At 39.7% G+C, this 27,570-nt stretch overlaps 3 protein-coding genes and 1 long non-coding RNA gene across 5 annotated transcripts in view; 3 read left to right on the top strand and 1 right to left on the bottom strand.

Moving 5' to 3' along the window:
• LOC107319332 lies at window positions 1-8,637 on the top strand. The gene is made up of 3 exons (XR_004308667.1): window positions 1-5,464; window positions 6,485-6,622; window positions 8,527-8,637. It is a non-coding gene; the product is annotated as an uncharacterized LOC107319332 (long non-coding RNA).
• Window positions 7,341-9,141, bottom strand: CIAO2B (cytosolic iron-sulfur assembly component 2B). The gene is made up of 5 exons (XM_015874064.2): window positions 8,937-9,141; window positions 8,778-8,857; window positions 8,545-8,670; window positions 8,061-8,106; window positions 7,341-7,555 (listed from the first exon to the last, which is right to left on the bottom strand). Exons 1-5 carry the CDS (start codon window positions 9,067-9,069, stop codon window positions 7,458-7,460), a joined length of 483 nt encoding a protein of 160 aa, XP_015729550.1. The 5' UTR covers window positions 9,070-9,141; the 3' UTR covers window positions 7,341-7,457.
• A 130-nt stretch (window positions 9,142-9,271) lies between these two features.
• On the top strand, window positions 9,272-19,283 carry LOC107319329 (carboxylesterase 5A-like). 2 transcript variants are annotated; one of them, XM_015874062.2, is made up of 13 exons: window positions 9,272-9,390; window positions 10,870-11,074; window positions 11,373-11,505; window positions 11,768-11,901; window positions 12,402-12,555; window positions 12,697-12,798; window positions 13,577-13,675; window positions 14,132-14,272; window positions 15,117-15,197; window positions 16,065-16,212; window positions 16,841-16,990; window positions 18,732-18,804; window positions 18,966-19,283. In XM_015874062.2, the coding sequence occupies exons 2-13, from the start codon at window positions 11,046-11,048 to the stop codon at window positions 19,153-19,155; spliced, it is 1,434 nt and encodes a 477-aa protein (XP_015729548.1). In that variant the 5' UTR covers window positions 9,272-9,390; window positions 10,870-11,045; the 3' UTR covers window positions 19,156-19,283. The 2 variants fall into 2 exon arrangements, with proteins under 2 accessions (XP_015729548.1, XP_015729547.1); XM_015874061.2 differs by lacking the exon at window positions 9,272-9,390 and adding an exon at window positions 9,427-10,307.
• A 1,934-nt stretch (window positions 19,284-21,217) lies between these two features.
• The window catches only part of LOC107319232 (fatty acyl-CoA hydrolase precursor, medium chain-like), a 9,894-nt gene continuing 3,541 nt past the window's right edge, over window positions 21,218-27,570 (top strand). The window contains 12 exon segments of the mRNA XM_015873907.2: window positions 21,218-21,332; window positions 21,335-21,449; window positions 21,945-22,089; window positions 22,525-22,658; window positions 22,993-23,146; window positions 23,711-23,812; window positions 23,971-24,075; window positions 24,864-24,914; window positions 25,361-25,504; window positions 25,590-25,673; window positions 26,852-26,999; window positions 27,214-27,472. Coding sequence (XP_015729393.2) covers window positions 21,218-21,332; window positions 21,335-21,449; window positions 21,945-22,089; window positions 22,525-22,658; window positions 22,993-23,146; window positions 23,711-23,812; window positions 23,971-24,075; window positions 24,864-24,914; window positions 25,361-25,504; window positions 25,590-25,673; window positions 26,852-26,999; window positions 27,214-27,472 — 1,556 coding nt within the window.

Here is a 27,570-nt window from a genome sequence, read left to right as displayed (position 1 = left end):
ACTGTAAAAATAATTTGGGATAGGACTGATTGGAAACGTGCTTCATCTTCCTGCTACTCTGCATTTCTCACTGCTTTGAGTAATCTCAAAAGCTTCCAGTACTTGATAATCCTCATGATCAGCTGAGCCAGGTGAATCACCCCTCTGAAAAAAAGAAGTTGCCCAAGTGGCGTATCTAATTTCATTTTTCCCTGTACAGTTCACAGCCGCTTTTTGACAACGTACCAACAAAATATCCTGTTACAATATACTGGGGAAGAGAATTCCATCTGAATCTGACTACAGATTTGCACTTACTTAGGTTTCTTAGATTCAGTTTCTTTTCTTATTGATATGGTAACCGCTTGTGCTATACCATGCTATAGGTACAAGGCTTGGAATTGGATATCACATTGGCTTCCCCAGGCACTACCAGATGGATTCATTAGCACATACTATATCCAATCAGCTGTTCATTCCTATTGCATTTCGAGTTTGGAGTAAAATCAGAACATGATGTAAGGTGTTTCTATAATTACTTTATTTTGCTACCCTTAATTCCTTTCTTTCAATAGTAAACTTGTCATGGCCAACGTGCATGACATGCATCGTCCATCCATGACTGGAATGCTAAATATCTTGTTACATCCTTGTAGGATGTATACTCCTTAGTCTGGATTTCAGAGGCCCCTTCCACAAAATATCTAGCAGTCTGAAACTGTGAAAAAGCTTCTGAATTTACACACTGGAATAGATGCTCGGTTTAAAGAGTGGGCAAAGTAAATGTCTGGTTGTCCTACTGAGAGGTATGTAGTGGTAAGGAAGCAATTCGCAATGTAAGATTTATCACTTACCAGCAGTAGCTCTTGGTAAGGGGAACGAATCTATTTACAATAACAAATAAGTTGTACTGTATCAGACTCAACTTACATCCAGTTTCCAGCAGTCAGCAGCTGATATCTGAGGAACTGACAGTAACGACATGATAAAGCAGTTAAAGCAGCATCCATATGCCTGCCATGTATTCCTGTTGTTCAGAGGATACTGATGTATATTTCTACATATTCTAATCACTTTTAACCCATATAAACCTTTTATAATTTGCAACACCTCCACTTGCTGTACTGTTAAGCAAGGGGGTAATTTTTTTCTTCATACATATGATGATTTTATATTTTCCTTTAGAAATTGCCTCCCAGCTGAGGAATCTCATGTATTCAGTTACTCATGTAAACCTATTCCTTAATTACTCTTCTCTGAATATTTTCTATTTTTCAGTGCATCTTTTTAGAAGTGAGGGGATGAGAAATGCAGATTATTCAAATTGCAGGTCACCGTGGATTTATGAAGTGGGAAGAGATGCTTTAGTATTTTGTTTAGTCCTGAAAAATCCTAGCATCCACTTACTCTTTTTCAGTTAGGCATTAAGTAACATTTTCATGGACCTACTGTAATTCTCTTTTATTGAGGAACTAATATTTAATTAGCTAGGAAATTGGGTAGAAAACAGTCTAAAGCTGCCCTTGGCAACCCACAGAACCCATTTATTCCATATGACTACAGAACAAGGTCTTCAAAAGTTGCTTGTTGGCAGGTGTCTTCTGCTTAGTACTGCAGAAAAGTCACAGAAACTTGTAGAAGGAAAAGTATAATTGTAAGGGAAAACTTTTCTGCAGCAAGAGATTATAGTGAGGGTACCAGCAGTGTGGCAGACTGCATCAGGGATGAGGCATTAGTTATGTTCAACACACTACAGAGATATCAAGACTCGGGGATATAGAGACTGAAAATCTGGATTATATTTAAGTAATGAATAATCCCAAATAAAATCACTGCATTACGGATGCTTCCATGGATGTGGCAGGTAAACAAGGAGAAGTGTCCTTGCAAAAAAGAACCCAAAGTACAATGAAAATCTTTGGGCTTCAGGCATTTTTAATGGTTGGTCTTAATTTTCCAAATAATCAAAGCTACCTATATTCAGAGAAGAGCTTAGTGATCAGCCCTTTGCTAATGAAATTCAGTAGAGTCTCTGCCTTTCATGGCATTTTTCTTCTTTCACAGTTTTGGAAATGAGCACAGAATCAGGCCTTGACAGCCTCTTCCCTTCTCCACACTTACTCACAGCAGTAATTACCATAAACCAAGCAAATGGTTCCTTGGCATCCGAGGTTTCACGTCAAAAGCATCATCTGTGACTTCACTGCCTGCTCACTCATCCAGGGCCGTGAGGAGAAAATGGTCTTTATTTCAGCAATTAATGTAAAAGACCCTCACCACGAGGAGTATAGTAAATCACATTTCTTCAAAGGCTCTTTCTTTTCACAGTTGCCCTACCCTACGCATAATCTTTCTTTCATAATCTTTACCAAAAAAAGGACTATATATTTGCATTACTCGTCTGCCCAAGCACATCAGCACCCCCAGAAGAATTCAGATGAACTACAGCCTTCTAAGGTAACAGCATCATGTAGCTAGGCAACAAAAGAAGAATATAGTATTTTTCAGGAAGGAGGGCTTTCCTCGATGATCTCATCCAGATGCAGTGCTCTTTTCCTTATAAGAAGAAAACTGCTCATTGGAAAAATGAGTCTCTCATCCTGTCATCATCAAGTCATATCGATATATAGGCTGCTTTTGATGAACTGGCAGAGAAAATAATGATGTATTGTATGCAGTATCTATTTATCTCTCTATATTTGTTACATGTTTGTAATTTCATTTGTGAAGGCTAAAAACCACAAAAATTCATTTCTGAAGTCTAAAAACCATAAATGATTTTATGGCAGATTTCATTAACCATCATCCTAACTAAAATGGAATGCTTCAATAATTACTGTCAGCTGAAATAAATTGTGTGTCATTTCAGTGGCAATTGTCAGCACTAAAAAAGATATTTTGCTAGTGGAAAAGGCACCTGGTTATGTGTCCTGTCTGTCACTGTATGTAGTGACAGAATGATTGTGAGTGGTGCACACTGGTTTTATGATTCTGAAAGGGTTCAGGTAAGGGAAAACCAAAAAGAAATTGATCTGGACTAACAGAAGCAGCACAGGCACTGCTTGCCATTGTGCCCCAAGCAGACAAGCAGGATAAGTAGCTCCTCAGGTGCAGTCACAGTCTGATGGGTGGGAACGCAGTGGACTCTGAATAAAGCCGTTTGCCCCTGGTACTCAGTAGGTCTGTGCTGGTAGGATCTCAGGACAGCCGCCGACCCCTGTGAAATCATAGCACCATCTACCGGGGTAACGCTAACCTGAGCATCGTTACAACCCATGATCACATCTGAAGCTGTAAGCAGGTATTACTTTCAGCTATCCCGTATGCCATTTCTCCTGTATATCCTTTTCTGCATCATGCTGAGAATTTGTCTATATCTTAACTTCATTTGGCTTGCAGAACTGCCAGACCTTGTTTCACAGTCTGTGTGCAGCAGTGCAGCCTGTGAGGTTGGGACGTGTATCACAAAGAATTGCCAGGAGACCCAGCCAGGAAAACATCTTCCATGGATCAGGGCAATGCCTCTCCAGTTGTCTGTGTTTGTGGCACCATGTGATCTGTGTATTGCTGCGTCTGTGGTACAGACCTGAATGCAGCTGATCAGATATTACATCAGTCTTGGCAGCTTTCATATATGTACTCTCTCCCTTTGGCACGTTGTTTTATTTGTATATTCCAGAGTCTGTTCTGTGGGATTGTTTCCATTCTCTCCAGCTTGACCGAGCCACAATTCATACTACGTTGTCTTTTTCATCTTTTCTTTCTTTGTGCTGAAACAGGGATTGCTCCATTAGGCATGCAAAAAACAAAACAAAGAAACCAACCAAACAATATGTTTGCAGCCAGTAAAAGGCTCAAGCAGCTTTTAAGAGGATGAAGACCATAATATTTGTAACAAAGTTTCTGCAGACTAAAGGTTCAGTAGAATATGTTGCAGGCATTGAACTCGTACAATACACAGCTATATGTATAGATTAAAGCTAATACATTGCTTACTTTTCATTTGTAAAATTAACAGCTCAAATTTTTGCTAGGAATGGCCCAATATTCTTGTTACTAACAATAACAAATATATGAATGCAACAAGACTTCATCACTTATATGCTTATAAAACAGGAGGGAAAAAGAAAAGGAATCTGTTGGCATTAACCAACTTTGCTATGCAAGCATTGCAAACTACAGGGTTGATTTACTTGTTACTTTGCAGTAGTGATGAAATAAACACTGCTGCTTAGGTACCTTCACAGCCCTAAGACAGATCATGTGCCAGCTCTTCCATGAACAGAAGTATAGAGAACTGAATCTGCCGGGCATCCTGGTGTTAAGCAAACTGCTGATATTGTACTGAGGTTATTTTGGTCAAAACCACATGAGAGGCAGCTGATGGGAATTCAGACGAGACTAATTGGGTAGATTAAGGAAAAAAAGAAAAGCTACAGTAAAACATCATCCCAAGTAATATCAAAGTAACGGAGAGAACCCCATACAGACAAGAGAGCTTGGCAGTCCTGGAGGACCTGCTGTTTTCCTGCTAGTATGTGTAGGCACAACTGCCATCCACGCTCTTTGGCTGTTGTACCCATGATTTTGGAAAGGATTACACCTCCCTTGGTCAAATTAAAGCATTAGTTCTATATTGGTAATTATCCTCTTCTTCTCTCTTGTTGCCTTTTGTAGGGAAGGGACTTGGACTTAATGACAGTGAGACAACAAAGGCTTTTCTGTTACCTGCTGCAATGTGAGGGAACTATGGGATTGGTTGTGTAGTGACCTAGGAGGACAGGGCAGAGGGAAGAGAAATCCAGGGTGAAGCTCACAGGTTGTTCCACATTGTTGTGTCACCCTTCCTGACACTGCCACCACAGAGAATGTTATCGTCACCGTGGTCACGGTCATGCCCCTTCAGACAACCAGTCTGTAGGGATCAAGGAAAGCAGAGGGGTGGGAGATGCCTAGCATTAAGTCATGGGAGCTCACAGCCTCCAGTTAACAGCTCTGGAAGCTCATGGTTCTCCTGTTGTCACAGCCTGTGGCTGAGAGCATCCCTCAGACACTGGTAGCACAGTGAGGTGGAGTATGGCCCTGCTACTTTCTTATCTTTCTCTCATGCCTTCCCAAAATCCTAAGCTAGCAGTTGCTCCCTGCTGCCAAGTTCCATTTATTCCACTGACCTGATGGAAATTAACTTTTGCCCTGTTCTCCTCGTGTGGGAGCTGAACTAATGGCAGGATTCAGAGACTTGTGAAAAGCACAGCCTTGGCACCTGCAACTTGTGTGTGCTGCAACAAGATTGTGAAAAGCACTGAAATTGAAGAGACTAGTTGCAAATTACACAGTCACTCTGATGAGTTTGTAGATGAAGGAGGGATAGCAGGGATTCCAATAGTTCAAACAACAAATATGTCTTTGCAGACAGTGCTGTTCCTTTCATCACAAAGTCAAGCAATGGAGGCAACCTGCTGTGGGATGCAAAAGCTTTATACAGGTAAGATATAAAGGAAATGCAGGAACACTTTGTGTTTTGTGAAAATGTTACTTTCAGCATTTTGCTGAATGAAAAAAAAAACACAAAAAAACTTGTGTGCCACTTGCTCAGTCAGTATTTATGCCAAACAGTGCATTTCATGATGGGAGGAGAGCGGTACAGCTGCCTGCTTGACAGGCGAGAGGGAAATATTTTTAACAGCTATAAAAAAATATATTGTAAAGCATGTCATTTATAAATCAATGCTCCTGAGGGAGATTCTTATCAAAGCACTTAGTTGTAAACACATCAATCTTGAGTACAGTTGGAAGACCAAAATAACTTCTTTTTTTATTCATGAACTGTTGCCAATGTGTAGTACACATCACTCCATGCAAGGAAACAGAATTATTGTCCACTGAAATGCAAAGCTCCTCCTGTCACTGCTTCCAGAAACATATTAGTAGCATCTCTGGGTACAAAACTGCTGAGCTTTCTAGCCACTCACTATGAATTTGGGAGTTTGAGTCTTCAGAAGTTTCAGACTACTCAACAGCAATGACAGCATGAGAGTAGCTAGGAAGAAGTCTGTTTCCTCCCAGGGAGTAGATCTGTATGTGCAGGCCTGAGTATGTGCAGAGCAGCAGAGCCTGGGACACACAGAGTGTGTTGGTCTGCTGGCTCAAACACGAGGCAGGTTACTCCAGCACACAACACAGCCAGGGACCCTAGGGAGATTCTGTCACAGTGTTTGTAGATTAAGAGAAATGAATGCCATCCAGCCACTCCTGGAGGACTCTGCCCAGAGCCTAGGAGTGTGAAACAGATGTCTGCTTCTGGCATTTTTCCTGGACTTGAATGAGACTGTATTCTATGCAGCTGCTCTAAAGGGTCATATTTTCTGATGGAATGTGTCCTATTACAAAGCAGTGGAGAGACTAAATTTAAGGGGCTTTTTTTGGGGGGGGGGGGGAAGAGCAGTCTGTGAAGAAATACTTCCAACAAACAAATGTTTTCTTTTCCCACTTACTCTTCATATAGCACACCCCAGCTACTGATCATTAAAGCTGAGCAGTGCAAGATTTTTGCTGAAAGAGGCAGAACATCAGCATTCAGCAAGTTCTCAGGCTGAGGGAGCCCCATACAGGAGGAGCTGCGATCTTCAGCCAAGTAACAATGGTTTGTCCCTTCTGTTGTTTCTATCACCTAATTAATACAACATTCACATCATTTAAAGAAATACAACAGATCCAAAGTTATGGAATTATCCATCCTTCAGTAGCAGAAGTCAGACCTTTTCTTTGACACTGTGTAATGAATTCCCTTTATTGAAAAGATGCTCCTCAACTACATACTATGAACAACCTAAGCATATACTGTTGCTTCTCTGAAAAAGGAAGCAGTGCAAAGTGTACCCATAGGACTGCTGTGTGTAACATGGCTTGGGAGGCAAGTGGTAACATCCAATACGTTATTTACTACTATTATTATGTAGTGGTGAAAGCTAAGATGCGGATTAAGTATAATTTACTAATTCCTCCTCTGTTTGATGTGTAGGTTAAAGCAATCTGTTTGTGACCTACTCATCTTTGTAAAAATCTTGATGTTTAAAGGAAAATCTGTCAAAGTCCAAAATAATCATGAGTATAAAGATTTTAACTGCTGCTTAGCTTGGTATACTTGTGAAACCCAATGTGCAAAAGCCACTTTCATAATGCAGTTTATAGATAGTAAGAAACCTGTTTAAAAACAAGTTCAACCAAATATTCTTTAAAAGTTCAGATAAAAACCCCATCAGTGCAATTATTAGCAAACAGAAAAAGCCAATTTACATTATAGCTTTATAGCTGCCAGCAAGCTAATTTTCTCCATACTACTTTAATTTGTTTTGACGAAGTAATGGAACGCTTCTATAATGTAGTTTTATTTTGCTCATAGATGCATGTAACACTAGCAACATCACTCACATACAAAATTAATACAGCAGAATACCACTGGTTTCCTGATCAGGCAATTACGATCGAGCAGACAAACACTGATTTACCACTTCCAATAAGTGAGAGTTCTCCAAAGCAGCTGCTACACGTTCTTTATCAGCAAGCTGTTTATTAACTGTACAAAAAGAAATACCACAAGGAACCGGTCAAAATATTGGTATAAGAGGTCCTTTTAGAAGCACTTTACAGTGAGTCTCATTGTTGCTGTGGTACTGAGCTACAATCCACAGATGCTAACTACACCACAAAGCTGTGGCCAAAAGTCAATGACAGTTCTGTAGCAGATCTGAAACCAGTAAGTTATTTATGATTCAGCAGCAGGAAGCTGTGCACATGTAACAGGACAGGAAATTTACCTCCAGCTCTCCCCCCTCTTTCTGTGCCTTCCAGGTAAATCAATGACGACTTGACAGCACAAGCTGTCCAAGGAAACATTTAAACTAAGACACTACACACTTTTAAGTTTTGTTATTACATATTCCCATTCTGTAACATCTCCTAGAAGGGGCTGGTTTGCATACAGGTACCAAACAGCTGATCTGCAGGTGGAGGGATCTATCTTTTCTCTAATTTTTAGAGTAATAAAAGAAAACCACACAACAGAGCATTAAAACATTTACCTGCGTGTTCAGAGGCATGTGTTCCTGGTGTTATGTGAACGTCCATCTTAAAAAGCATGGAGAAAGAAAAAGGAGACAAGTCAATAAAACCCTCAAAGATGAAAGTATTTAATTAAGAAAATAGCAAAATAAAGCAACAATGAAAGACATTCCTGACACAGCCAGCTACTGTACCCAGAAGAATAAAACCCAGTCCAAAAGAACACTGCACTCCCACCTGAGTAAGCCTCCGACAGGCAGGGAGGTGAAGCACTGCCATCTCCTGTGCCCTCGTGCCTTTACACCACAACCTCACTCACCTGTGATGCTATAGCACAGAACTGCAGCTCTGCACCAATCTGTTTGTTTAGTTTTTTCCTTGGCCTGGAGTGTTTCCCTCCTCCATAACATGGAACCTAAAGTTCTAGTGGCTTCATTTTCTAATTTAGCTGTTTTCTGAACACCGTCTGTCTCTTCTGCTTTCCAGAGCGATTTTACCACTCACCTTAAACCTCTCGGGCAGTGATCTGATCAGTTTCACCTTTATGGACAGGCCGATGAGCGTTGCCATGCTGCAGTGCGGGATCGTGGGTGTGAACTCCACCACTACGGTGCTCTCAGCATCGTTCACCTGTTGGAAAACAAACAGGCGTGTGGCCAAAAAATAAGAATACAAAAACAATGTAATGAGCAAACAAGTTGGAAACAAATCAACAACAAAAAACAAGACAGTCTCACTTTAACTCGAACTTGCTCGACGACATTCAGCTCCTCCAGGGTCAGGGGATGCTCGGGGTCGTTAATGGAGCGGATGAGATGTGCCGCGTTAAGGAAAGCAGGATGGAGGCCGCCCTCCCCGCATCAAACCCCCCCATCCCCTCCCTGCCGGCAGGATATCAAAGATCTCCCGGTCGTCGATAGAGTCGGGCAGCTCATCGTCCTCCTCCCGCGCCGTCACGGGCCGCTCCCCCGAGCGGCGGTACACGAGCGGGTTGGCGTTCTCCAGCGGCGCAGCGCCCGGACCCACCATGTCTGCGCTGCAGGAGGAGCGGAAGGAGCCCGGACGCGATTCACCAACGCACCGGGCGGGCACGGCTTGTGCGAGAGTGCCCCTGTGTGGGGGAGCGATGGAACAGCACGAAACGGGGCTGAGGCCGGCGGGGAGAGGAGATGGGCGGGGGGTATGGGGGTGTGGGTGAGCGGGGGGTGCTGTGGGGCGTCGAGGTGAGCTCCGTGCTGCGGGGGAGTTGAGTCGCGTGTTAAAAACGTTTTGCTAATACACCTGATACTGATTTTGTTCACTGAGAAGAGGGAGAAAAAGGATAAGGAGGTGATGGCCCAAGCTGCTGAGGTGAGCAGGGGCTGTTATGTGGGATAGCCCAGAGCTCATTTGAGCTGATAGGTCTCACTTCCTGCTTTGGTATTTTGAGGAGAAACTCGTTATGGTGAAAAAGCATCTAAAGAAGAACCAACTGACAAATCTGTGTTTCAAGACAGGGTGAACTTGCATGATGTATCACCCATTTGTGTTGGAGAAGATGGCTTTGCAGGCTTTATGTATCTTCGTGCTGGAGCTTTAATATCTCATTTAATTTTAAATATGCAGAAGTGTTAAAAAACTACTTTGGAAGTTGGAGGCCAGTTCTTGCAGAAAAGCACACGTACCATGCCAATTGTGGTGCAGATATGCCAGCGTTCATCAAACCTTTGCAATAGCTAAGCTTTTTTCTTTCTTCCTTTCTTCCTAGTTATTTGTAATCTGCAACCATGCTTTTTGTTGTGTTCATTTCTTTACAGGAATTGTAAGTCAGTACTTCTGAAACTCTTTGAAATTTCACTGCTTTGTAGCACTGATATTATTCAAAATATGAAGTAGTAAATACTTCAGAGGGAATTGAGGTGTGCGTAGGATTGTAGAATTAAAAACAGATTAATGAGGATAAGACCTTTTATTGTTCACAGTTGATGCGAGGCCAAATCATCCATCATCAGGATCAGGTAATGAATAGGTGTGTTACACTAAGGGATTGTATTTGTATTCCATCTCAGTAACAGCTCTGAAAGTGCTAATGCGGTGCATTTTCAGAAGGGGATTTAGCTGTACTCCCTACTACACAGTCAGCAGAGACCTTTGTACCAGTGTCTTCCGCATAGAGAACAGAAAATAACCTGGAATCCAACCTGGGAGAAAAATGGCTCCTCAAACGCAGATTTCTTTGCTTTATATCTTGTTTTGTGGTATAACATTCATCATTTATGGAACAGAAGGTGAGATGCAAAGTCTTTTGATTTGGATTTTTGATTATTATTTCTTTAACTGCCAATGGGGAAACAAACTGCACTAATAAATTACAGGGTAGTAGTTTTCAAAGGCAGTACTTCTCCTGTATTTGTATTAACAATCTGCAAAAGGATCCTAAGAAGCTCAGCGCAAAAGTGACTTTTTTTTTTTAATGAAACCATTTTGAGATGCTTTTATGAAAATGATAAAAGGGCTTGTTGTTTATTGAAAGGACATTGTTTTGTTGAATGGTGAATTTAAAAAATGTTGATGGTTTTGCCAGTTATTGTTTGTTCTGAAACAGCTTCTAAGATTTGTGATTTTGCACAGTGTGTAAACTGTGTCATACCGAGATCCAGCTGTCATAAACAGAGCCAGCTATGGAAGTTTTGGGTGGGGGGAGTGTCATTGCACATAAGTAAAATGAAAACAAAATTGAACAAGCTGAAATCTTCAAAATTAGTTGCTCCCTAAAAAAAGCCTCAGTGAAAAATCTCTCTGATGATTATGAAAATGCAAATTAATTCTTCTGGCTTATGTGCAACTTAGGACAGAAGGCTGCTGAACCAGAAGTGACTATTGCACATGGACGGCTCAGAGGAAAACAAGTGAATGTGAAAGGAACAGACAGACTTGTAAACGTTTTCCTTGGGATTCCTTTTGCAAAAGCACCTGTTGGATCTTTGAGGTTTTCCCCACCTGAACCACCTGACCCCTGGAATGATATGAAAGATGCAACTTCTTACCCACCGCTGTGAGAGCTGTTCATTTAACTTGTGTTTATTGTACTTGCTCATGTTTGTCAGTACTGTAATATTTGTTAGTGTTCAGAGGTAGGATTTTTAGTAATGTGCTTGCATTGACTGGTAGTGGGGTATTTAATAAGAACTGTGGGATTAGGAAACATAAGGATTCCTGTAAGTAACAGACAGTTCAAGTGCCAAGTGGAAATTCAGTCTGATAAAAGAAATGTCTTTTGTCTATCCTTGGTACATAGTTGATATTTCAGTTTTATTACTAATAACTACAGATTCTTTCTTTCTTTTGTGAAGATGTCCTCAAGATCTGGCCATGTTGAAAAAAGCTGAAAAAAATTTTAAAGAAAAGCACATTCAATTCCGAACTTCTGAAGACTGCTTGTATCTAAATGTTTATAGCCCTGCAGACAACAAGAAGAAATTACCTGTATGTAAACCCACTGTGAAACCTTGTGTTCTACAAGGTCTGTATCTAATCATGACTCCTAAGCCCCTTAATTGCTTTTGAAAATGTTGTCCTGCATAAGCAAGACTAATTTTATGCAAAATTCATAGTCCACCAACATGAAATTAAGCTCCCATGGACTTTTAGTGGTTTGAAGTTAATAATTCTCTGTTGTCTTCTGTTTTCAAGTGAAACCTACCAACCAATGTGTAATGTATGTCTTACCCTTTTTTTTTCCTCAAAGGTAATGGTGTGGATCCATGGAGGCAATTTTGTATTTGGCGGTGCTTCTAGATATGATGGTTCAGCACTGTCAGCCTATGAGAATGTTGTGGTAGTAATAATTCAGTACAGACTTGGACTCCTTGGATTTTTCAAGTAAGGTGACTCATTTCACTTTTTATTAGATACCTTCTATCTTGCTTAAAGCATAAGTGGTTTCGTTTTCTAAATCAGCTGAATTACTACACAAGTTTCCCACTGGTACGGTGATTCAAATGTGTGTAGTTGTCTGACATTAAGATATGAGAACACTAAGAATCTGGTCCTTAAATTCTATTTGTATTGCCATTTCATTATAGCTTAATATCAAGTCATAGTTGAGCTTATTTGAGTGTCTTTAGGGTGTTCCTTCTTGCCATTTCCTTCATCCAGTGATGTGTAAAGCAAAAATTCATATCCTGAAACGCGAGGAATGTATGAATGAACAACCATGGATCTTAGATGTGGCTTAGATGTGTGAAGGTCTTTTGATTGTAGCCTGTGCAGATCTTTCCTTGGCCAAACTGCACAAACTATAAATTGGTAGGATTAATTTTGTTCCGGTATAAGAAGTATTACTCTTCCTGAGATGTTCCGTTATACCGCTTTTCTTGCAGTACTGGTGATGAACATGCTCGTGGGAACTGGGCATTTTTGGATCAAGTAGAAGCTCTGCGGTGGATCCAGGAAAATATTGAACACTTTGGTGGGGATCCAGGATCAGTCACACTCTTTGGTGTATCTGCGGGATCTTGCAGTATTTTTGCACAAGTAAGCATGCAATAGATACACTAAAATGTCTTTTAAAATGTTCAGGGGTATTTCCCCACTGAATGCAGCAGTCGAGTAAATTGTTATGGAGTAAGGACTGTGATGTAGAATAAATGCTTTCTGTTCCTCCCTTTCTGGCAGGTTTTATCTACTTTGTCAAAGGGTCTCTTTCATAGAGCAATATTAGAGAGTGGAGTTCTACTTCCCTCTAATAGAGATTTACTTCTTTCAGCAGATCTTAAGGTAGGATCATTTTTTCATTTTAAAGCTTCTACAATGAAAAGTATTTCTAATATCTGATTATTTGGTTAAAAGAAGAGGAAAATCTGATTGCATATTATGCATACAAGTTGATTAGGGTTATTTTCAAGGCATATGTATAGATAAGTAGATTAGCACTAAGTAAGATTTTAATTCAAATAGTGTTATATATTTTCACTCTTGCCATGCTCATTTGATGTTGGAAATAGGTTATACAGTTGTGAGATTATGATGTTTGCATTTTTTTGTTTTAAGTATTTTCAATTACACATGCCTAGCTGGGTGTATGTCCAATTTCACGCATGCTGTCACTTACATAATAATGGTTGAATGTGTTATGGAAAGATTAACTGGAATCCCAAATAAGCAGTTTTTATTCAGCTATGGTATTTTGTGGAGAGGCTTAATTTGAAGTAAAAAAATCAGTTTGAAGCAAACAAAACAGAACAAACAAAACGCCTTGAAGTGAAAGTATCTTTCTGTTTCTCTTCCTGAAGCCGTAGGCAGTAACAATTTGAAACTCACAAGCTGATTCTCCAAATTTCCTTGTCTTACTTGATTTTCGTTACAATTTCATATTATCTCTATGGCATGATTTGTTGTATAATGGTGAAAAGAAATACAGCACAAAAGTGCAAAAGAATTATTTGTCTTAATGATCTGACTGTAGAATCTCTAGTAAAATAAAGTACTTGAAGATGTAAATTCCTTAAAGACTAACTCATAGCTAACAGTTCTTGTCTTCGTTAACAATTTTCAGAAAATTGCCAAGATATTTAAGTGTGAGACTAGCAGTTCACTCTCACTAGTAAACTGCTTGAGGAAACAGGAAGCAATGGATATAGTCTTTAACAGTACGGTGAGTGAAACTTTACTTAGTAACGGCACACTTACAAAACTTCAGATCAGCTTCTGACCAGAGTTAATGATTGACCTGTTCCAAAGTTAATTACTCTGAATTTTTGTCAAAGTGCACCCAAATATTCAAATTATCTCACAGACATTTTCTTTAGTTAAGACTGTTTTTAGTGAAGTGTCACAGCAACTGTAAAACAGAAATATATCTGAATGTCAGGTGCAAACAGTACAGGATCAGGAAACCATTAAATTATATCTTGATATACCCCAACTGGGCTGGCATTTCTTACTGTTGTGGAAAACTCTAATTGTGTGGTACAGTGGCCATAGGTACCCAGATTTCCTAAAGCCCTTTTTTGCACCTGGAACACTAAATGTGGATGTTTTATTATGTTATTTGAAGGAAAAGGTGAAAATACTATTAACAAGTAATTTGATGTTTTTTCTACTCCCTCAGGAAATCCCATTCCTACCCTTAGTTTTGGATGGAGTATTTCTTCATAAGTTACCTGAAGATATTTTGGCTGGAAAAGAATTTAACACCGTCCCGGTTATGATAGGAGTCACCAATAATGAATTTGGCTGGAATATTAGATCTGTAATTTAACATTTGTTTTTTGGTTTTTTTGGAATGTTGGTATTAAATAATGCAGGTGATTCTGAGAAGTGTAGGTGAGGTCTTTGCTTGTAGGATGCTTATTACGTATGCACTGTTGAGAATATATACAAAGCAAATTTTGCTTTCATTGTGATTTGGTAGAGACTCAGAAGCAGTTGGTCACAGATCAGTAAGACAGGCTCCATCCTGCATGCTGAACTGTCAGTATTAAGTTTAATGCCTTATCCTGGCAGAGAAAGTGAAAAATAATGATGCAGTCATAAGCTTATTACTCTGCAAGATAAAATTCTATGGGTAACCTCAAGAGAACAGTTGCTATATAGCACAGCAAAATATAGGGGGTGGATTGGTCCTGTCTTTCTTATCCTCTTTATTTTATAAGTTTTCATGTTTAGCTTTCTAATACAAAGCATTTGTTCTGAATTTATGTAGTACTCATGAGTCTCTGGGAGAGGGGCTGCCAGTGATCCAAACAGGATCTCTCCTACCTGAGGGAAAATAAGCCTTTGAGACACAACAAGCTCGTTGCTTAAATTTTGCCCAAATGCTCCCTAGTCTTAGAAATCTCTGAACTGTGTTGACTGTGTTGACTTAAGGATAAAGCACATAGAATGGCTGATATAGTAACATTCATAAATGAAACGTATGCTGCAGTAAATACAAGCTCTCGAAGACAGTTGCTACATTATCCTACATTTTTGCGTATGATATGATGCTTCAGAAATAAATACAATTAGTAATAAAGCAGAATGTAGTTGTTAAAATATGAAAGCTATGCAGAAGTTAAATGGCTCTAGCAACATTTTTTTTTTTTTCTGTGCAGACATCAACAATCCCAGCTTTGAGGGATGTGGGTGATAAAAAATCAATCACTTCAGCTTTAGAGTTTCTACTACCAATGATGGTAAGAATTGTTGTACTAATCTAATTTAACAAGCAAAACCTCTTTTTGGTGCATATACTAGATTTGTGTTCTCTAATTTTTGCTTGCACAAAGTGTTGCTAAGGCTCAAGGTACCGTTACAGTTTGGGGAGAATCCCAGCAAAGCAAAGCTAGGAGGACTACAGTGTACAGAGCTAATCAGAAATAGGGCTGAGTCAGGCCTGGATTCTGGGAAGTACCTTTTTCCTTCAAGAAATCTGAACCATCATTTTTGTATTACGTATTTGTAGGATTACTGTAATGGTGCCCTTACAGTATTTGATATCCAGTTTCGTGGCGATTGATTTCAAGGTGGGGTTTTTCAGTAAATGAAATTCAGCTTTTAAAGTAGCTTCTGAAAATATTTTGGGCTCTTTGTTTTGAAATGTATCTCTTAAACAGTAAATTGTAACACTAACAACAAAAGCTGTGTTTAGAGATCCTGATGGTCTTGCCCTGTAGTCTAATAGTCTGCACATCTTTCAAAAACTCAGACTTGTTATTCCTGTCTCTTTTCTCCTAAAGAAAACAGATGCCAGACATTGTCAAGATGGGTGAAATTCCAAACTTTTGGAAATTACTTGATTCTTACCAAGTTTTAGGTCATATAACTCTGTATAATTTTGTATGAGACATGCTGTGTTGTTTCATTTTGCTTTTCACAAAAAACATCAATGAATTTTGTTTGCCATCATGCTTTTCTATCAGTATGGGTGCAATCCTTTGTGGAATCTCTGAAGTTTAAAACATGGCCTTTTTAGCTGCTAATTGAAAGTGACATTTTTTCCATGTTTCCCCCTCCCCACACTCCCATTTTTATTTATTTATTTATTTATTTATTTGGTTTAGAATTTACCAGCAGAATTGTTGCCTGCAATAATGGATGAATATCTGGGAAACACAGATGATCCTGCTGAACTACGGGACCGATTTCTGGAATTGCTGGGGGACGTCCTTATTGTCATACCATCCATTAAAACACTGAGTTATTACCGGGGTGAGCTAGTGAACACTCTCTTTAATACAATCTCAGAACAAGACATTCAAACTTTTTACTACATGCTGAATTAAATGGTATAGAAACAAATCCTGTTGTGTAGGTAAACCTTCTTGAAATTCCCACTGGGAGCCTAGAGAATGAAGAGTGATTTAGGTGTACAGGACTACATCAAGCAAATGATGTCTTTACTTTTGTACTTGTATTTTGCACTTGGGCTCATAGTTACAGTACACTGAGATAAGAAAAGGATAACACAAGTGTTTGCTATGTGAAGTATACAAGCTTAGAAACTGAAGGAACCTGGACTTTCCCCATAAGCCCACTGCTGCTTGGGAATTCAGCAGCTCTGCAGTCTGGAAACTTAATGACACCTAAGTGTAGACAAGGCACACTAAAATATGCAGAACTGGGAAATAGCTCGGTTTTGTTTTCTATCAGTATTCCCAAGGTGAATTTTTCATTGTCTTAATACTATGCATTCTTCATTTTTAATTAAAGATACAAATATGCATTTGGGAGTAGTGTTGCATTCAGAAATGTGCCCAGTTTCCTGTAAAGCATTGTACATATTTAAGGTAATACTTACATACTTCTCCTACAACTCTCTAAATGTAACATCTTCTAGAGTCTGGAGCTCCTACCTACTTCTTTGAGTATCAGCATCGTCCCACTTCATACAAGGATTCTAAACCAGAGTATGTGAAAGCCGATCATGGAGATGAAGTTGGCTTTGTCTTTGGTGGACCTTATCTAGCCGGTGACATAGGCCTACGGGGTAAGATATTAAACATCAGGATTCATTTATAAATTTCTCTCTCACTACTGGCATTATTCAGTATTGCTATGTCCATTTAAATCCAGTTATGGTGCACATGATAGCAGTGAGATGAAAATATCTCTCACTCTCGTGTTTGAATTTGTTTAGTATTACTGTATTCTCCATTCTAGATCAAAGACAACATGCTGTTTTTGAAGCACAGGAAGTGATATATGCTACAAACAATGTAGCAAATGCTGATGTTTTGTAGCAAGTTATCTGTCCCTTTACTGACACTGTCCATGAATTTGCCTCAAGAGGTTTGATTGAGAAATAAATTGAGGGAAAGATTGATTAAATCTCTAGTGGGAGATAAGTGGGGTGCTCAGAAAACAGGAAATTTTCCCTCTCTTCTTTGCTTGAAGTATTTCAAGTAATGTGTCCCCCTTTCTGGGAAATCTCAACTAGCTTTCAGTCCTTAGAGAATGGATTACAGTCTGTTTTCCAGAATGTTCCAGCTTGTGTTCATTAGAGCAAGGCTGGAACTCTCTTGATTTAATTTTGAAATGATGGTCTAAGAATTAGGCTAAAGTGTTTCATCCCATGACTCAGTTAATAAGTCATCTTTTTTTAAAAATGGAGGAATGTCCATTGAGGAAGAATTAAGAGCATGCTTGCCAAGTTGCCTTTGCCATAACAGCTGGGGCATTCTTGAAGGATTTTTGGAAGCATGGGCTCCAGTTCTTTCAGGCAGAATCCTTTGTTGCCAGAACAGAAATGAATGTGCCAATCACTGAATGGTTCAGTGAAGGGTGCTCACCTCCTCAGAAATATTCTGAATCCAGCACTTGCCACTATTTGCTTATGCCTAAAACAGCAATACTCCAAAAGAAGTCTTTTCTTTCTCATTAAACAGAGTGGGTACAGCTCTCATTTTGAAAGAAAAACATGAGAATTAGAATATATAAAGTTGAACTTTTTCCCCATTTATTTTTTTGATTTTCACAGTAGTTCATGTGTCAAAGTCCATGCAAACTGAAGTATTCCCTTTTACTCCAGTGAACTTTAGAGCAATCCAGCTGTGTTGTAAAAAGCATGAATTAATCTGTTACTAGAATCTTTTGATTTAGCTTATATTTTGTATCTAGTTTTTACTTATAGTATCCTTCTCTTAGAGAATAACTAGAGAATGCTGCATGGTTCTGACTACACAACTTTATAATGAAAGTATTCTCATACAAATTTCCTTTTTTTGTGTGTGTGCAATATGCTGAGGTGCAATTATGTGTGGTCATACGCGTAACTACATCTAAGGGAATATTCTTGAAATGCTAAAAGATGGAATTCCATCCTCCTGTATCAGAATGAAGAAAGCTTTACCTCATCACACCCAGAATTGAGAATTTCAGTCCCACAAAACTGGGATGAGATCTATGGAACTAAAACATGTGGCCAGTTTCTTCAGTTGTAGTGGGACTCAGGAGACGTTGGTTTGTTTATTTATTTATTGGTTGTGCTTCTGGTTTCCTGGAAGGACACAGGCAAATCCTCTCACTGCCTCGCACCTCAGTTCCACTGCCTGTAGAATAACTATGCTGATCTCATCCGTGAAGTCTCTTGATGATTTCTGAAGTCTTGAAATTTATTGCAGTGATTACTGGATTGCTGACATGTCAGGTGTTGTGTTTTTGTTGTAGCCAGGAAGTTGTATCAAGACTAAAATGTTTATAGACAAAAAATGCTGTTTTTTGTATTTCAGATGAAGTTACAGATGAAGAAAAGAACCTCAGCAGAACTCTAATGAAGTACTGGGCTAACTTTGCTCGAAACGGGTGAGAATTATATTGAGATAAGTTACTATAAAAATATTGTCTCTGCTTTCCAGTGATTCCCTACTGTGTCGGTAGTAATGTTAATTCATTCCTAATTGCAGTGATTGTATTCCCCAGAGGGCTGGAGATTGTATTCACACTTGTTTTCTTATTGTTTATAGGAATCCTAATGGGGAAGGTCTGCCTGAATGGCCATCCTACAATCTAAATGAAGAATACTTGGAGATAAACCTAAAACAAAGAAAAGCCAGAAAGTTGAAGGAAAAGAAGGTAGACTTCTGGGAAAAGGTGTTGTTTGAAAAGCCAACTAGGAAAAGAATGGAAAACAAGAAAGTTAATCAAGAGCTATGATTTACCATCCAAATGTACATCATAGGCATAGTATTTAGGATAGCAAAAGGAATTATTGGAAATATTTTTGGAGGGTAAAATAATGTGTCCCTTCCTTTCACCTTTTCTTTGCAGTTCTCATATTTACGCTTATTATTGCAGTGGAAGAATTTTCACTTCGTATGCTTTCCTCAGTTCCTTGTCTCAGGCAGAAGTACTTCCTTTTCAATACAGTAACAGATCTTGTCTGTACTCAGGTCTTTTCTGTAGAATTTGCATTGCTGAAGAAAAAGATGTGGCAAGTATTGCTGTGTTTATAAAGCTAAATCAATAAAACCCTGATTTTGCAGTAACTGTCTTTCTCATCTCAAAGCTGCAGTGGTGTTTACCAGAGGTTTTTGGTGTTATTCACACACAGAAACTGTCCTCTGAGATTTTTTAAAGGACAAGTTTTGTTCTGGTGAGGCTGAGTTTTACAGCTGGGTAGCTGATACATTTCTGACTGTGGTACCTCGTCTGGAACAGTAGTGCAGTGCTGGAATTCACATTGCTTGTAGATAACAGGAAAGGAGAGAAGCATTATCTACTAAGCTCAGGCTTACTTTCGTTTTTAAATTAAGCTGTATATGCCTTAGAAAGGATTCAGCTGTGTAGTGTTAGCTTGTTGCTTTCTGTATTTTTCCATGGTTGCTTTATTTACACCGGCAGCTCTAGGGCTGCGGCTTTGGTTGCAACTCGTTCAGTTCCAGGTGTCTCTTCACACTGGGTCACAGGCAGAATAAGGAAGCCAGAATTACTCAAGCTCCCATTTCAGCTTAGACTGCCAAGAAGAAGTCTGGATCGCATTCATTCAGCATTGCAAAGAACTTCTCTTCTATGTTGTACTTGCTTCCCATGTGTTATTCTGAGTCTGCTCCAGCCATGCTCCCTGTGCATTAGTAGGAGAGTTTTCTTGGTTTGTTCTCTGTGTAGTTTAAAGGAACAATTTATTTTTTTTCCTTTTTCCCTGACTGAAATGCTGACAAGGTAATGATAATGGAATTGGCGAGGGAGGAAGAATCCTCCTGCTCTTCAGTTATTTTTTTAGCAAATCCCTGCTGCCTGAAGTTCAGTGAAGAGGAGTAATAAGGAGCACTAGGCAGCCAGTATGAGATTTATGGGGCCATTGTGTACAGCCCAAGGTTCCCAAATTCCCATACTCAGAAAATAAGCTACATTATACTCCCCTTGGAGAAGTGCTTCCATCGTGACAGTGCTGAGGGTGGTGCCTGCCCGATTTGGTTCACAAGCGTTGAGCACTGCTTTATCCTAATCAGTGTTTGTCTTCGCGCAAAAGCATAGCACTTTACAGAGTACTAAAGGCAGTGCACAGAGTAGGTAAGTGTGTGAGTCGTGCAGAATGGGCAACTTGAAGAACCCGCTGCTGTCGCTTGATTCTCAGCCGCTGTGCTCACGGCACTCGCAGCTACTGGTAGCTTCAAAGGGTTTTTTCACTGTGCCGCTGTTGAGGAGTCAGAGCTCATTGAGTGCTGCTCACATACCCATGGGAATTGCGCAGGCCCTTACGAAGGTCCTGGGCTCCCCAACCCTTGCTCACAAAGTAGCCTGACCAGCAAAGAAGGATCCTTGTTTCTCCTTGTTTCTTTCTCTGGGCTGCTTCCAGGCATTTGTCTCATTATTTTTTCACGTGCACTAAAATTCCTATTGCGAAACTGTGTCTTTTGTGCACTCACAGATCCTTTTCTAAAACAGGAAATGCCTTTTCTTTGTGGGCAGTCCGATGCGACTTTTAAGTATCAGCAGCGATCTTACAACCAGTTACTGATGTGTTGGAGATGAGCAGGTATGCTTGGCAGGCATGGCATTGCTGCGGGGAGATCATACCTGGGAACCCTAACAGAATGAGGGTGAACTAATTGTCAGCTCTATGTCTATTGGAACTATGTCAGCTCTAGGAATGAGTGTGTTGAGGCTTGTAGTGTGAAAACAAGTTGTGGAAACAAACAGGGGGTGACTTCATTCAGGCACACAGAGCTCTCAGAAGCCGTTCGTCTGCTCTTTAGGTAGACCAGTCCATGATGTGATGTTGCTGCACACAACCCAGGGCAAAAAGCTGGAGCAACCAGAAGTGGTGACCAAATTACGGGAACTGGCGCGAGGATTACCAGTGAAAAGTAAGATGGCAGCTGAGAGGAGTGTCAGGTCTTTCTGGGACTTCCTTTTGCTAAGCCTCCTGTTGGACCACTGAGGTTTTCTGAGCCCCAGCCACCTGAGCCATGGAAAGGTGTCAGAGATGCCACTTCCTACCCACCAATGTAAGTAAAAAATTACTAAAGGACAGTTTTCCCTGTGTATCACATGACTGATTGGTCATGTATGAAACATACATCTGTTCTGGCTTTTATTTTAAGTATTTGTGTATATCTACTTGTACTACTGCTTTTTTAAGTGCCTCAAGCCTAATGCTCATAATTGCAGTATAAAAATCTAATGAAGTTATATGGTAATTAATTTGCATTTTAATTGAAGGGATTTGTAGCTGTATCCATCTGCAAGTATTCTGCAATGTTCTGACATCCCTAATATTACAGGTGTTTTCAAATTATACTGCTGTAGACCATGGGCCATTTTTAAAGGTCTCATGCCAACTCAACTGGTATAAATTTAAAAAAACAATCTCCATTTCCAATGGCAGCGGTATAGGAATGTACTAAAGATTGAGGTTTTTTTGCTAGGAATACAAAACATTTCCACTTCTAGGTGTGAGATGTTTTTAATTCTGTTGATTTTTATTTCTCTTATTATTTCAGGTGCCTTCAGGACAAAGTAACAGGACAGTTTTTTTCAGATGTTATTACCAATAGAAAAGAAAAAGTTCTTCTGCAGATGTCTGAAGATTGCTTATACCTGAACATATACACACCTGTGTCTACAGAAAAACAGGAGAAGCTGCCAGTAAGGAAAATCATTACAAAATCTCTAGCAAGCCTGATGGCTTCTGTGATTTGATGTGATAGATTAAGTCTGTCCTTGAATCTTAGAACAGCTTCCTGAGGATTATAATACATGTACAGCAAACTTATATCCTATTGAGTCTATGAACTTACTGGCACAGTTTTTAACCATTTACAAATAAAATCATACTGATTCCTTACATAGGTAGTGTTTGAATTCCTGTAAATAATCTGAGAATAGCCATGGTGCATTCATAAAATTCAAGCATTTGATGAAATCAGTACGTGTTGTGAGGCTGCCAGCCTCCAGTTTGAAAGACTTTGGTTGTTTGTGAAATGTAATCTGAAGGACTCATGAGCACATGCTGGGATATTTACTCTGCATCACAGGGAGCTCTTCCTTGTGCTGAATCATTTCTGTTTTTAACCCTTCCAGGTCTTTGTGTGGATTCATGGAGGTGGGTTAGTTTTTGGAGCAGCTTCATCTTATGATGGTTCAGCATTAGCGGCTTTTGAGAACGTGGTAGTTGTGGCAATTCAGTACAGACTGGGTATTCTTGGATACTTTAGGTAAGATGTGCTGTCTCTGGTTTTGATAACTGCTTTCAAACACTGTGCATGTAAATCCTTTGTGCAAAGACCAGCAGGATACATGTTTTTGGAAATAATCTCTCTGTTTCTTAATTACACGTGCAACAGTTGGCAGCAACTTATAAGTCCCAGGTCTGCTCCAGAGACTGTTCTGGTTTGATTGCTGCTCTGATCTCAACCCTTTTCAAGCCAATTCTTTATTAATTATAGAGATGCTCTTAAACAGCTGTTTCCTTATCCTGCACATTTTTTAAAACTCTGCGTTGTTTTCTTTCATATCAAGCACTTAAAGAAATCTGTTATTTCTTCCCAGCACTGGTGATAAGCATGCTCGTGGTAACTGGGGGTATTTGGACCAAGTGGCAGCTCTTCAATGGATTCAGGAAAATATCATACACTTTGGAGGAGACCCGGGATCCGTCACCATCTTTGGAGAATCTGCAGGGGGAATCAGTGTATCTGCTCTGGTGAGTTCATCACAAGCATGAATGTTAATCATTTGAGAAAAAAAACCACTGTCCATGGTCATTCTTAGTACATAAATGAAAAATCAGTGAGAAAAAGTGGGTGGCTTTAGGATAAACCACACATGTCCTTGGTTTAATATACAATGTGATAACAGTGCAGCTCCTGACTGTTGAAATGTTCTTTTTTTACCCAAAATATGAAGTTTAGACCCAGAAACGTATTGTGTTCTTCAAATTTGAATTCTTGCGTTTTGGCTCTTGCAAAATTTATCATTGTTTTGGAAAGACTGACTTAGACAGTTCTACCTGATGCCTATCTGGAATGTGGTGTAGTTCCATGGAGCCTAAATAGGAAGAGGCTAAGGGAGGAGGGGGATGATCTTAACCCTGATAGTGCTGCCAAAGCCTTTTTGCAGCTGAACTGTGATCAGAGGCTACAGAGTAAAACTCTGATTACCTTTTTTCAAAAAGGGCAGTTTCTGTTATTGAAATTCTCTGTCAGTGATCAGAATGCATTTCCAGTAACGCTTGTTCTTGTTTCTGCTTGGTGTTGATTTTTTCCAGATCTTATCTCCGCTGGCAAGGGGCTTGTTCCATAGGGCCATTTCAGAGAGTGGAACAGTAGTGAGGACTTTATTCACTGAAAAGTCTGAGGAGGAAGCACAAGTGGGTATTTTGTGGCATATTTTATTTTTTGATAATTTTGCACAATTTAAACTATATTCTTCCAAAAAGTGGAATTAGATATCTTTCTTGTGGTATTGCAACCACAGTATATTGGTTAATTAGTAAATGAGGATGTGACTTGTTTTTATTGATTGCAGAGAATTGCTGCTGCATCTGGCTGTGAAAAGTCCAATTCTGCTGCTCTGGTTGAGTGCTTAAGAGAAAAAACAGAGGAAGAGATGGAACAGATCACTCTAAAAATGGTTGGTGAAATTATACCTTGTATATGAAGGACATTTCAAATTTGATCATAACAGAGCATGCTATAAACGTCTTGTAACATTATGACAACTTGAAGTCCATCTANCATTGCACTGAGGTCTATCTGTCTAACGACAGCTGAGAAATAGCATTACCTCATTTAAAAAGACTATGCATCATTGAGAAGGGTGTAATGCGCTCTATTTTTTTCATCATCTACATAGTTATATTCTATGCATTACTCTAAACTACCTTATGCCATCCAGACTTTTCAGCCCCGTTTGTTACATACCAGCACAACTACCTTGGTCTGTTAGTGAAGGGAGGAGATATTTTGGAGGAGTAGGTTTTGTCTTTCTGTTCAGTCCGCAACATAAAGATTATGAAAGCTTCCTATCTCAGCATCTACAACTGAAACACTTCTGGCTTTCACAGTCCTTTCTGAGAAACTGAGATGCACTCCAGACTAAGTGGCAGATAGAGCCCTTCAATGGGAAGTACATGGATAATTAATAAATGAGGATGTGACTTGTTTTGATTGCAGAGAATTGCTGCTGCATCTGGTTGTGAAAAATCCAGTTCTGCTGCTCTGGTTGAGTGCTTAAGAGAAAAAACAGAGGAAGAGATGGAACAGATCACTGTAAAAATGGTAAGTGAAATTATACCTTGTATATGAAGGACATTTCAGATTTGATCATAACAGAGCATGTTTTAAACGTCTTGTAACATTATGACAACTTGAAGTCCATCTAACATCTGTCTAAAATATGTCCCTTCTTTATGTTTTCAGGATCTGACAACATTGCAACTATGCCATACCTCACCTGAGAATTGTGAACAGGTTCCTTCTCTTTAATTCTGTATGGGCATTGAGATGCACATGTTTCACTGTCAGGCTGTGCCAAGGGAAGAGACAAAAGTATGAGATGTCACAGTTTCTCCTGAAGAAGCTGAACATTACTTAACATCATAATTATGTCCTCTAAATTTGTTATCACAGTGCCGGCTTTCCTGTTACTTTGCAGGTCTGATGTAGAACTTAGATTGTCTCCAACCTCTCCACACATTCATATTAGGACATTTCTAACTGAGAGGAGATGTAAATTAACAGTAGCCTACATTTCATTAATATTTAAAATGCAATGTTCATGTTCTGAAATCCTCTCTGGTTCAAAACATCTATTGGGAAAAATTAAGTGAGCTTGACTACTACTATTTCTTATATTTTCCCTTGAGATGTTCATTTGGTGAAGCTTTTACTTTGTTTCTTTGTTTATGTTTCTCCAGCATCCCATGTTCATCAGTTCAACTGTGGATGGTGTATTTTTTCCAAAGAGTCCCAAGCAACTACTGTCTGAAAAAGCAATTAATGCTGTCCCATATATAATAGGAGTGAATAACCATGAATTCGGTTGGGTAGTTCCTGAAGTAAGAATCTTATAATGGCTTTATTTAGATGTTAGTTTGCGGATATAAGGATTTGTCATAAACTTCTATCCTCACTGTCATGCAGATGATGAAATTTCCTGATTTTACACATGGTCTGGACAAAGAAGTTGCACGTCAAGTATTGCAGAGCTCGTTTGTATTATCATTTAAGGTAAGAGACCATTTCCAGAACAACCAAGTGCTATTTCTTCACTGGAATAATTCCATATTCACATTTTGTATTGCTAACAGTAGTTGACCAACACAGAAGAAACTCTAAATCTCTATCTTAAATGCCTCGTCTTTTTAAAAAGGAGTTCAGTGTAAATCCAAGAGCAAGGCAGATAACAAAACTTAGATCCCATGACATTCAAGATACCCTAGGTTATCCAAGATATGTGTTCTACTGGCAGGTGTCTCTCTCCAATTTATAGGAGGGAGGCAAGGTTCTTTTGATATATTATACCCAGCATGAGATTAAGAAACAACGGTTCAAATGTTGGTCCAACCAGTTTATTACAAATAATAATCAACCGAGAAGATGGGGAAGGGAGAGCGTTGACTACTGAGATGGGTGATGGGGAGGGGAAAGTGGGTGATAGGAAAGGTAGGAAGAAAGCAAGAACTGTGTAAAGCGGGGATAGTCACCACCTGGATGCAGCAGCGTCCCCGCACATGGCGTGCTGCTGGTCCAAGGTGAAAGCGCAGGGGAGAGCAGCAGCAGAGTGGCTGGCCACAAGCAGCAAGCCAGTCAGCGCAGAGCAGGTGGTGGAGGAAGCAGCAGGGTCTCACAGAGCAGGCCCAGGAGAGTCCGTTGGCAGCAGTAGAGCAGCAGCAAAGGGATCTGAAGCTGGATACCTGTCTTGTTCTTCAGCATGCAGGCATCTTCTTTGGCATGCAGGTGTCAGATCGTGAGGAATCAGATGTCAGAAAACCTCCTTGTTCACGTTGTGAGGAATCTCATGTCAAAAAACATAACTTCATAGTTGCCGATCTCTCTTTTATCCTCCTTTTTCCTGCCTATGTGACATTCCTGGGTGCTTGGGTAAGGGTCATGTGCAGCACCCCTTGAGATGGCCATCTTCCTCAAGGTAATCCCACACAAAAGCACACATCACAGGCATTCATCTGCAGCTTATCTCTCTCTGGTTGCCCCCGGCCTTGTCCATGTGTGTCCCTCAGACAAAGGATTTCTCAACCCTTTACCAGAACTTGCCTGGACTTGTCCATCTTCAGCAAACTTTGAGGCTATAGTGCAAAAGCACGGCCTCTTACAGCAGGTATGACACAACGCCTATAGAACACACAAGACCGTGAAGCATCATGTCATGCCTTTCTTGTTCATTTCAGGATATTCCTTCTGACATTGTTGATCTTGTATTCAATGAATACATGGGGAAAGCACAGACCCGTGCTCAGGTGCGAGATGGCCTTCTTGATGCTATAGGAGATCACGTGTTTGTTTTCCCAGCCATTGAAGTGGCCAGATACCACAGAGGTGAGTCTCTAATTCTCTTCAAACAAGTCTCTCAAACAAGCGTTGTCTTCCGTCCTTGGGCATGTATGTGGTCTTTATGTATGTATCACACTTTGTTATCAAAAGAACTGATAGTGTTTTCGTTTTATCAAAACAGCGTGCAGTGAAAGTTTATCATCACTGTTGGCTGGCATTTGAAACATTAGCACTTGTTTTTCATTTTATTTTCTGTTAGATGCTGGCCACCCAGTCTACTTCTATGAATTTCAGCATCGACCAAGCTCAACCACAGCACCCGAGTTTGTAAAAGCAGATCATGGAGATGAGATTTTCTTTGTCTTTGGAATGCTATTGTTAGCTGGTGATGTATCTGTGCTTGCTAAACCATTCTTTCTAAAACAACATTGTTATTATTTATGTTTACCTCAGCACTTTCAGAACACAAGTTTGTTTAGTAACTGTGGAATTGAAATAAGCTGTTTTTTCAGTATTCAGTAATAGTTACTTTTCATGAATTAATTTATCTGCTCCACTCATATAGAAATCCCACAGCCCAGAAGAACAAGTAGGTTCATAGAATGGTTTTTGATAA

The sequence above is a fragment of the Coturnix japonica genome, chromosome 11 (genome assembly GCF_001577835.2).
Source record: "Coturnix japonica isolate 7356 chromosome 11, Coturnix japonica 2.1, whole genome shotgun sequence".
Taxonomy (NCBI): Eukaryota; Metazoa; Chordata; class Aves; order Galliformes; family Phasianidae; genus Coturnix; species Coturnix japonica.
The sequence above is the reverse complement of the archived record's forward strand: the minus strand, read 5'-3'. Positions and strand labels throughout refer to the sequence as shown.

What these genes read in the sequence shown, in the direction of transcription:
- LOC107319329 (XM_015874061.2), top strand. Translation starts at nt 10,232, where the DNA reads ATGGCTCCTCAAACGCAGATTTCTTTGCTTTATATCTTGTTTTGTGGT. An exon ending in GCAACTTCTTACCCACCGCT is followed by an intron (nt 11,075 to 11,372) that starts GTGAGAGCTGTT and finishes TCTTTTGTGAAG; the next exon opens with ATGTCCTCAAGATCTGGCCA. An exon ending in GCTAACTTTGCTCGAAACGG is followed by an intron (nt 18,805 to 18,965) that starts GTGAGAATTATA and finishes TATTGTTTATAG; the next exon opens with GAATCCTAATGGGGAAGGTC.
- CIAO2B (XM_015874064.2), bottom strand. Translation starts at nt 9,069, where the DNA reads ATGGTGGGTCCGGGCGCTGCGCCGCTGGAGAACGCCAACCCGCTCGTG. An exon ending in CGACGACCGGGAGATCTTTG is followed by an intron (nt 8,858 to 8,936) that starts ATATCCTGCCGG and finishes TTAACGCGGCAC; the next exon opens with ATCTCATCCGCTCCATTAAC. An exon ending in TCGAGCAAGTTCGAGTTAAA is followed by an intron (nt 8,671 to 8,777) that starts GTGAGACTGTCT and finishes GTTTTCCAACAG; the next exon opens with GTGAACGATGCTGAGAGCAC.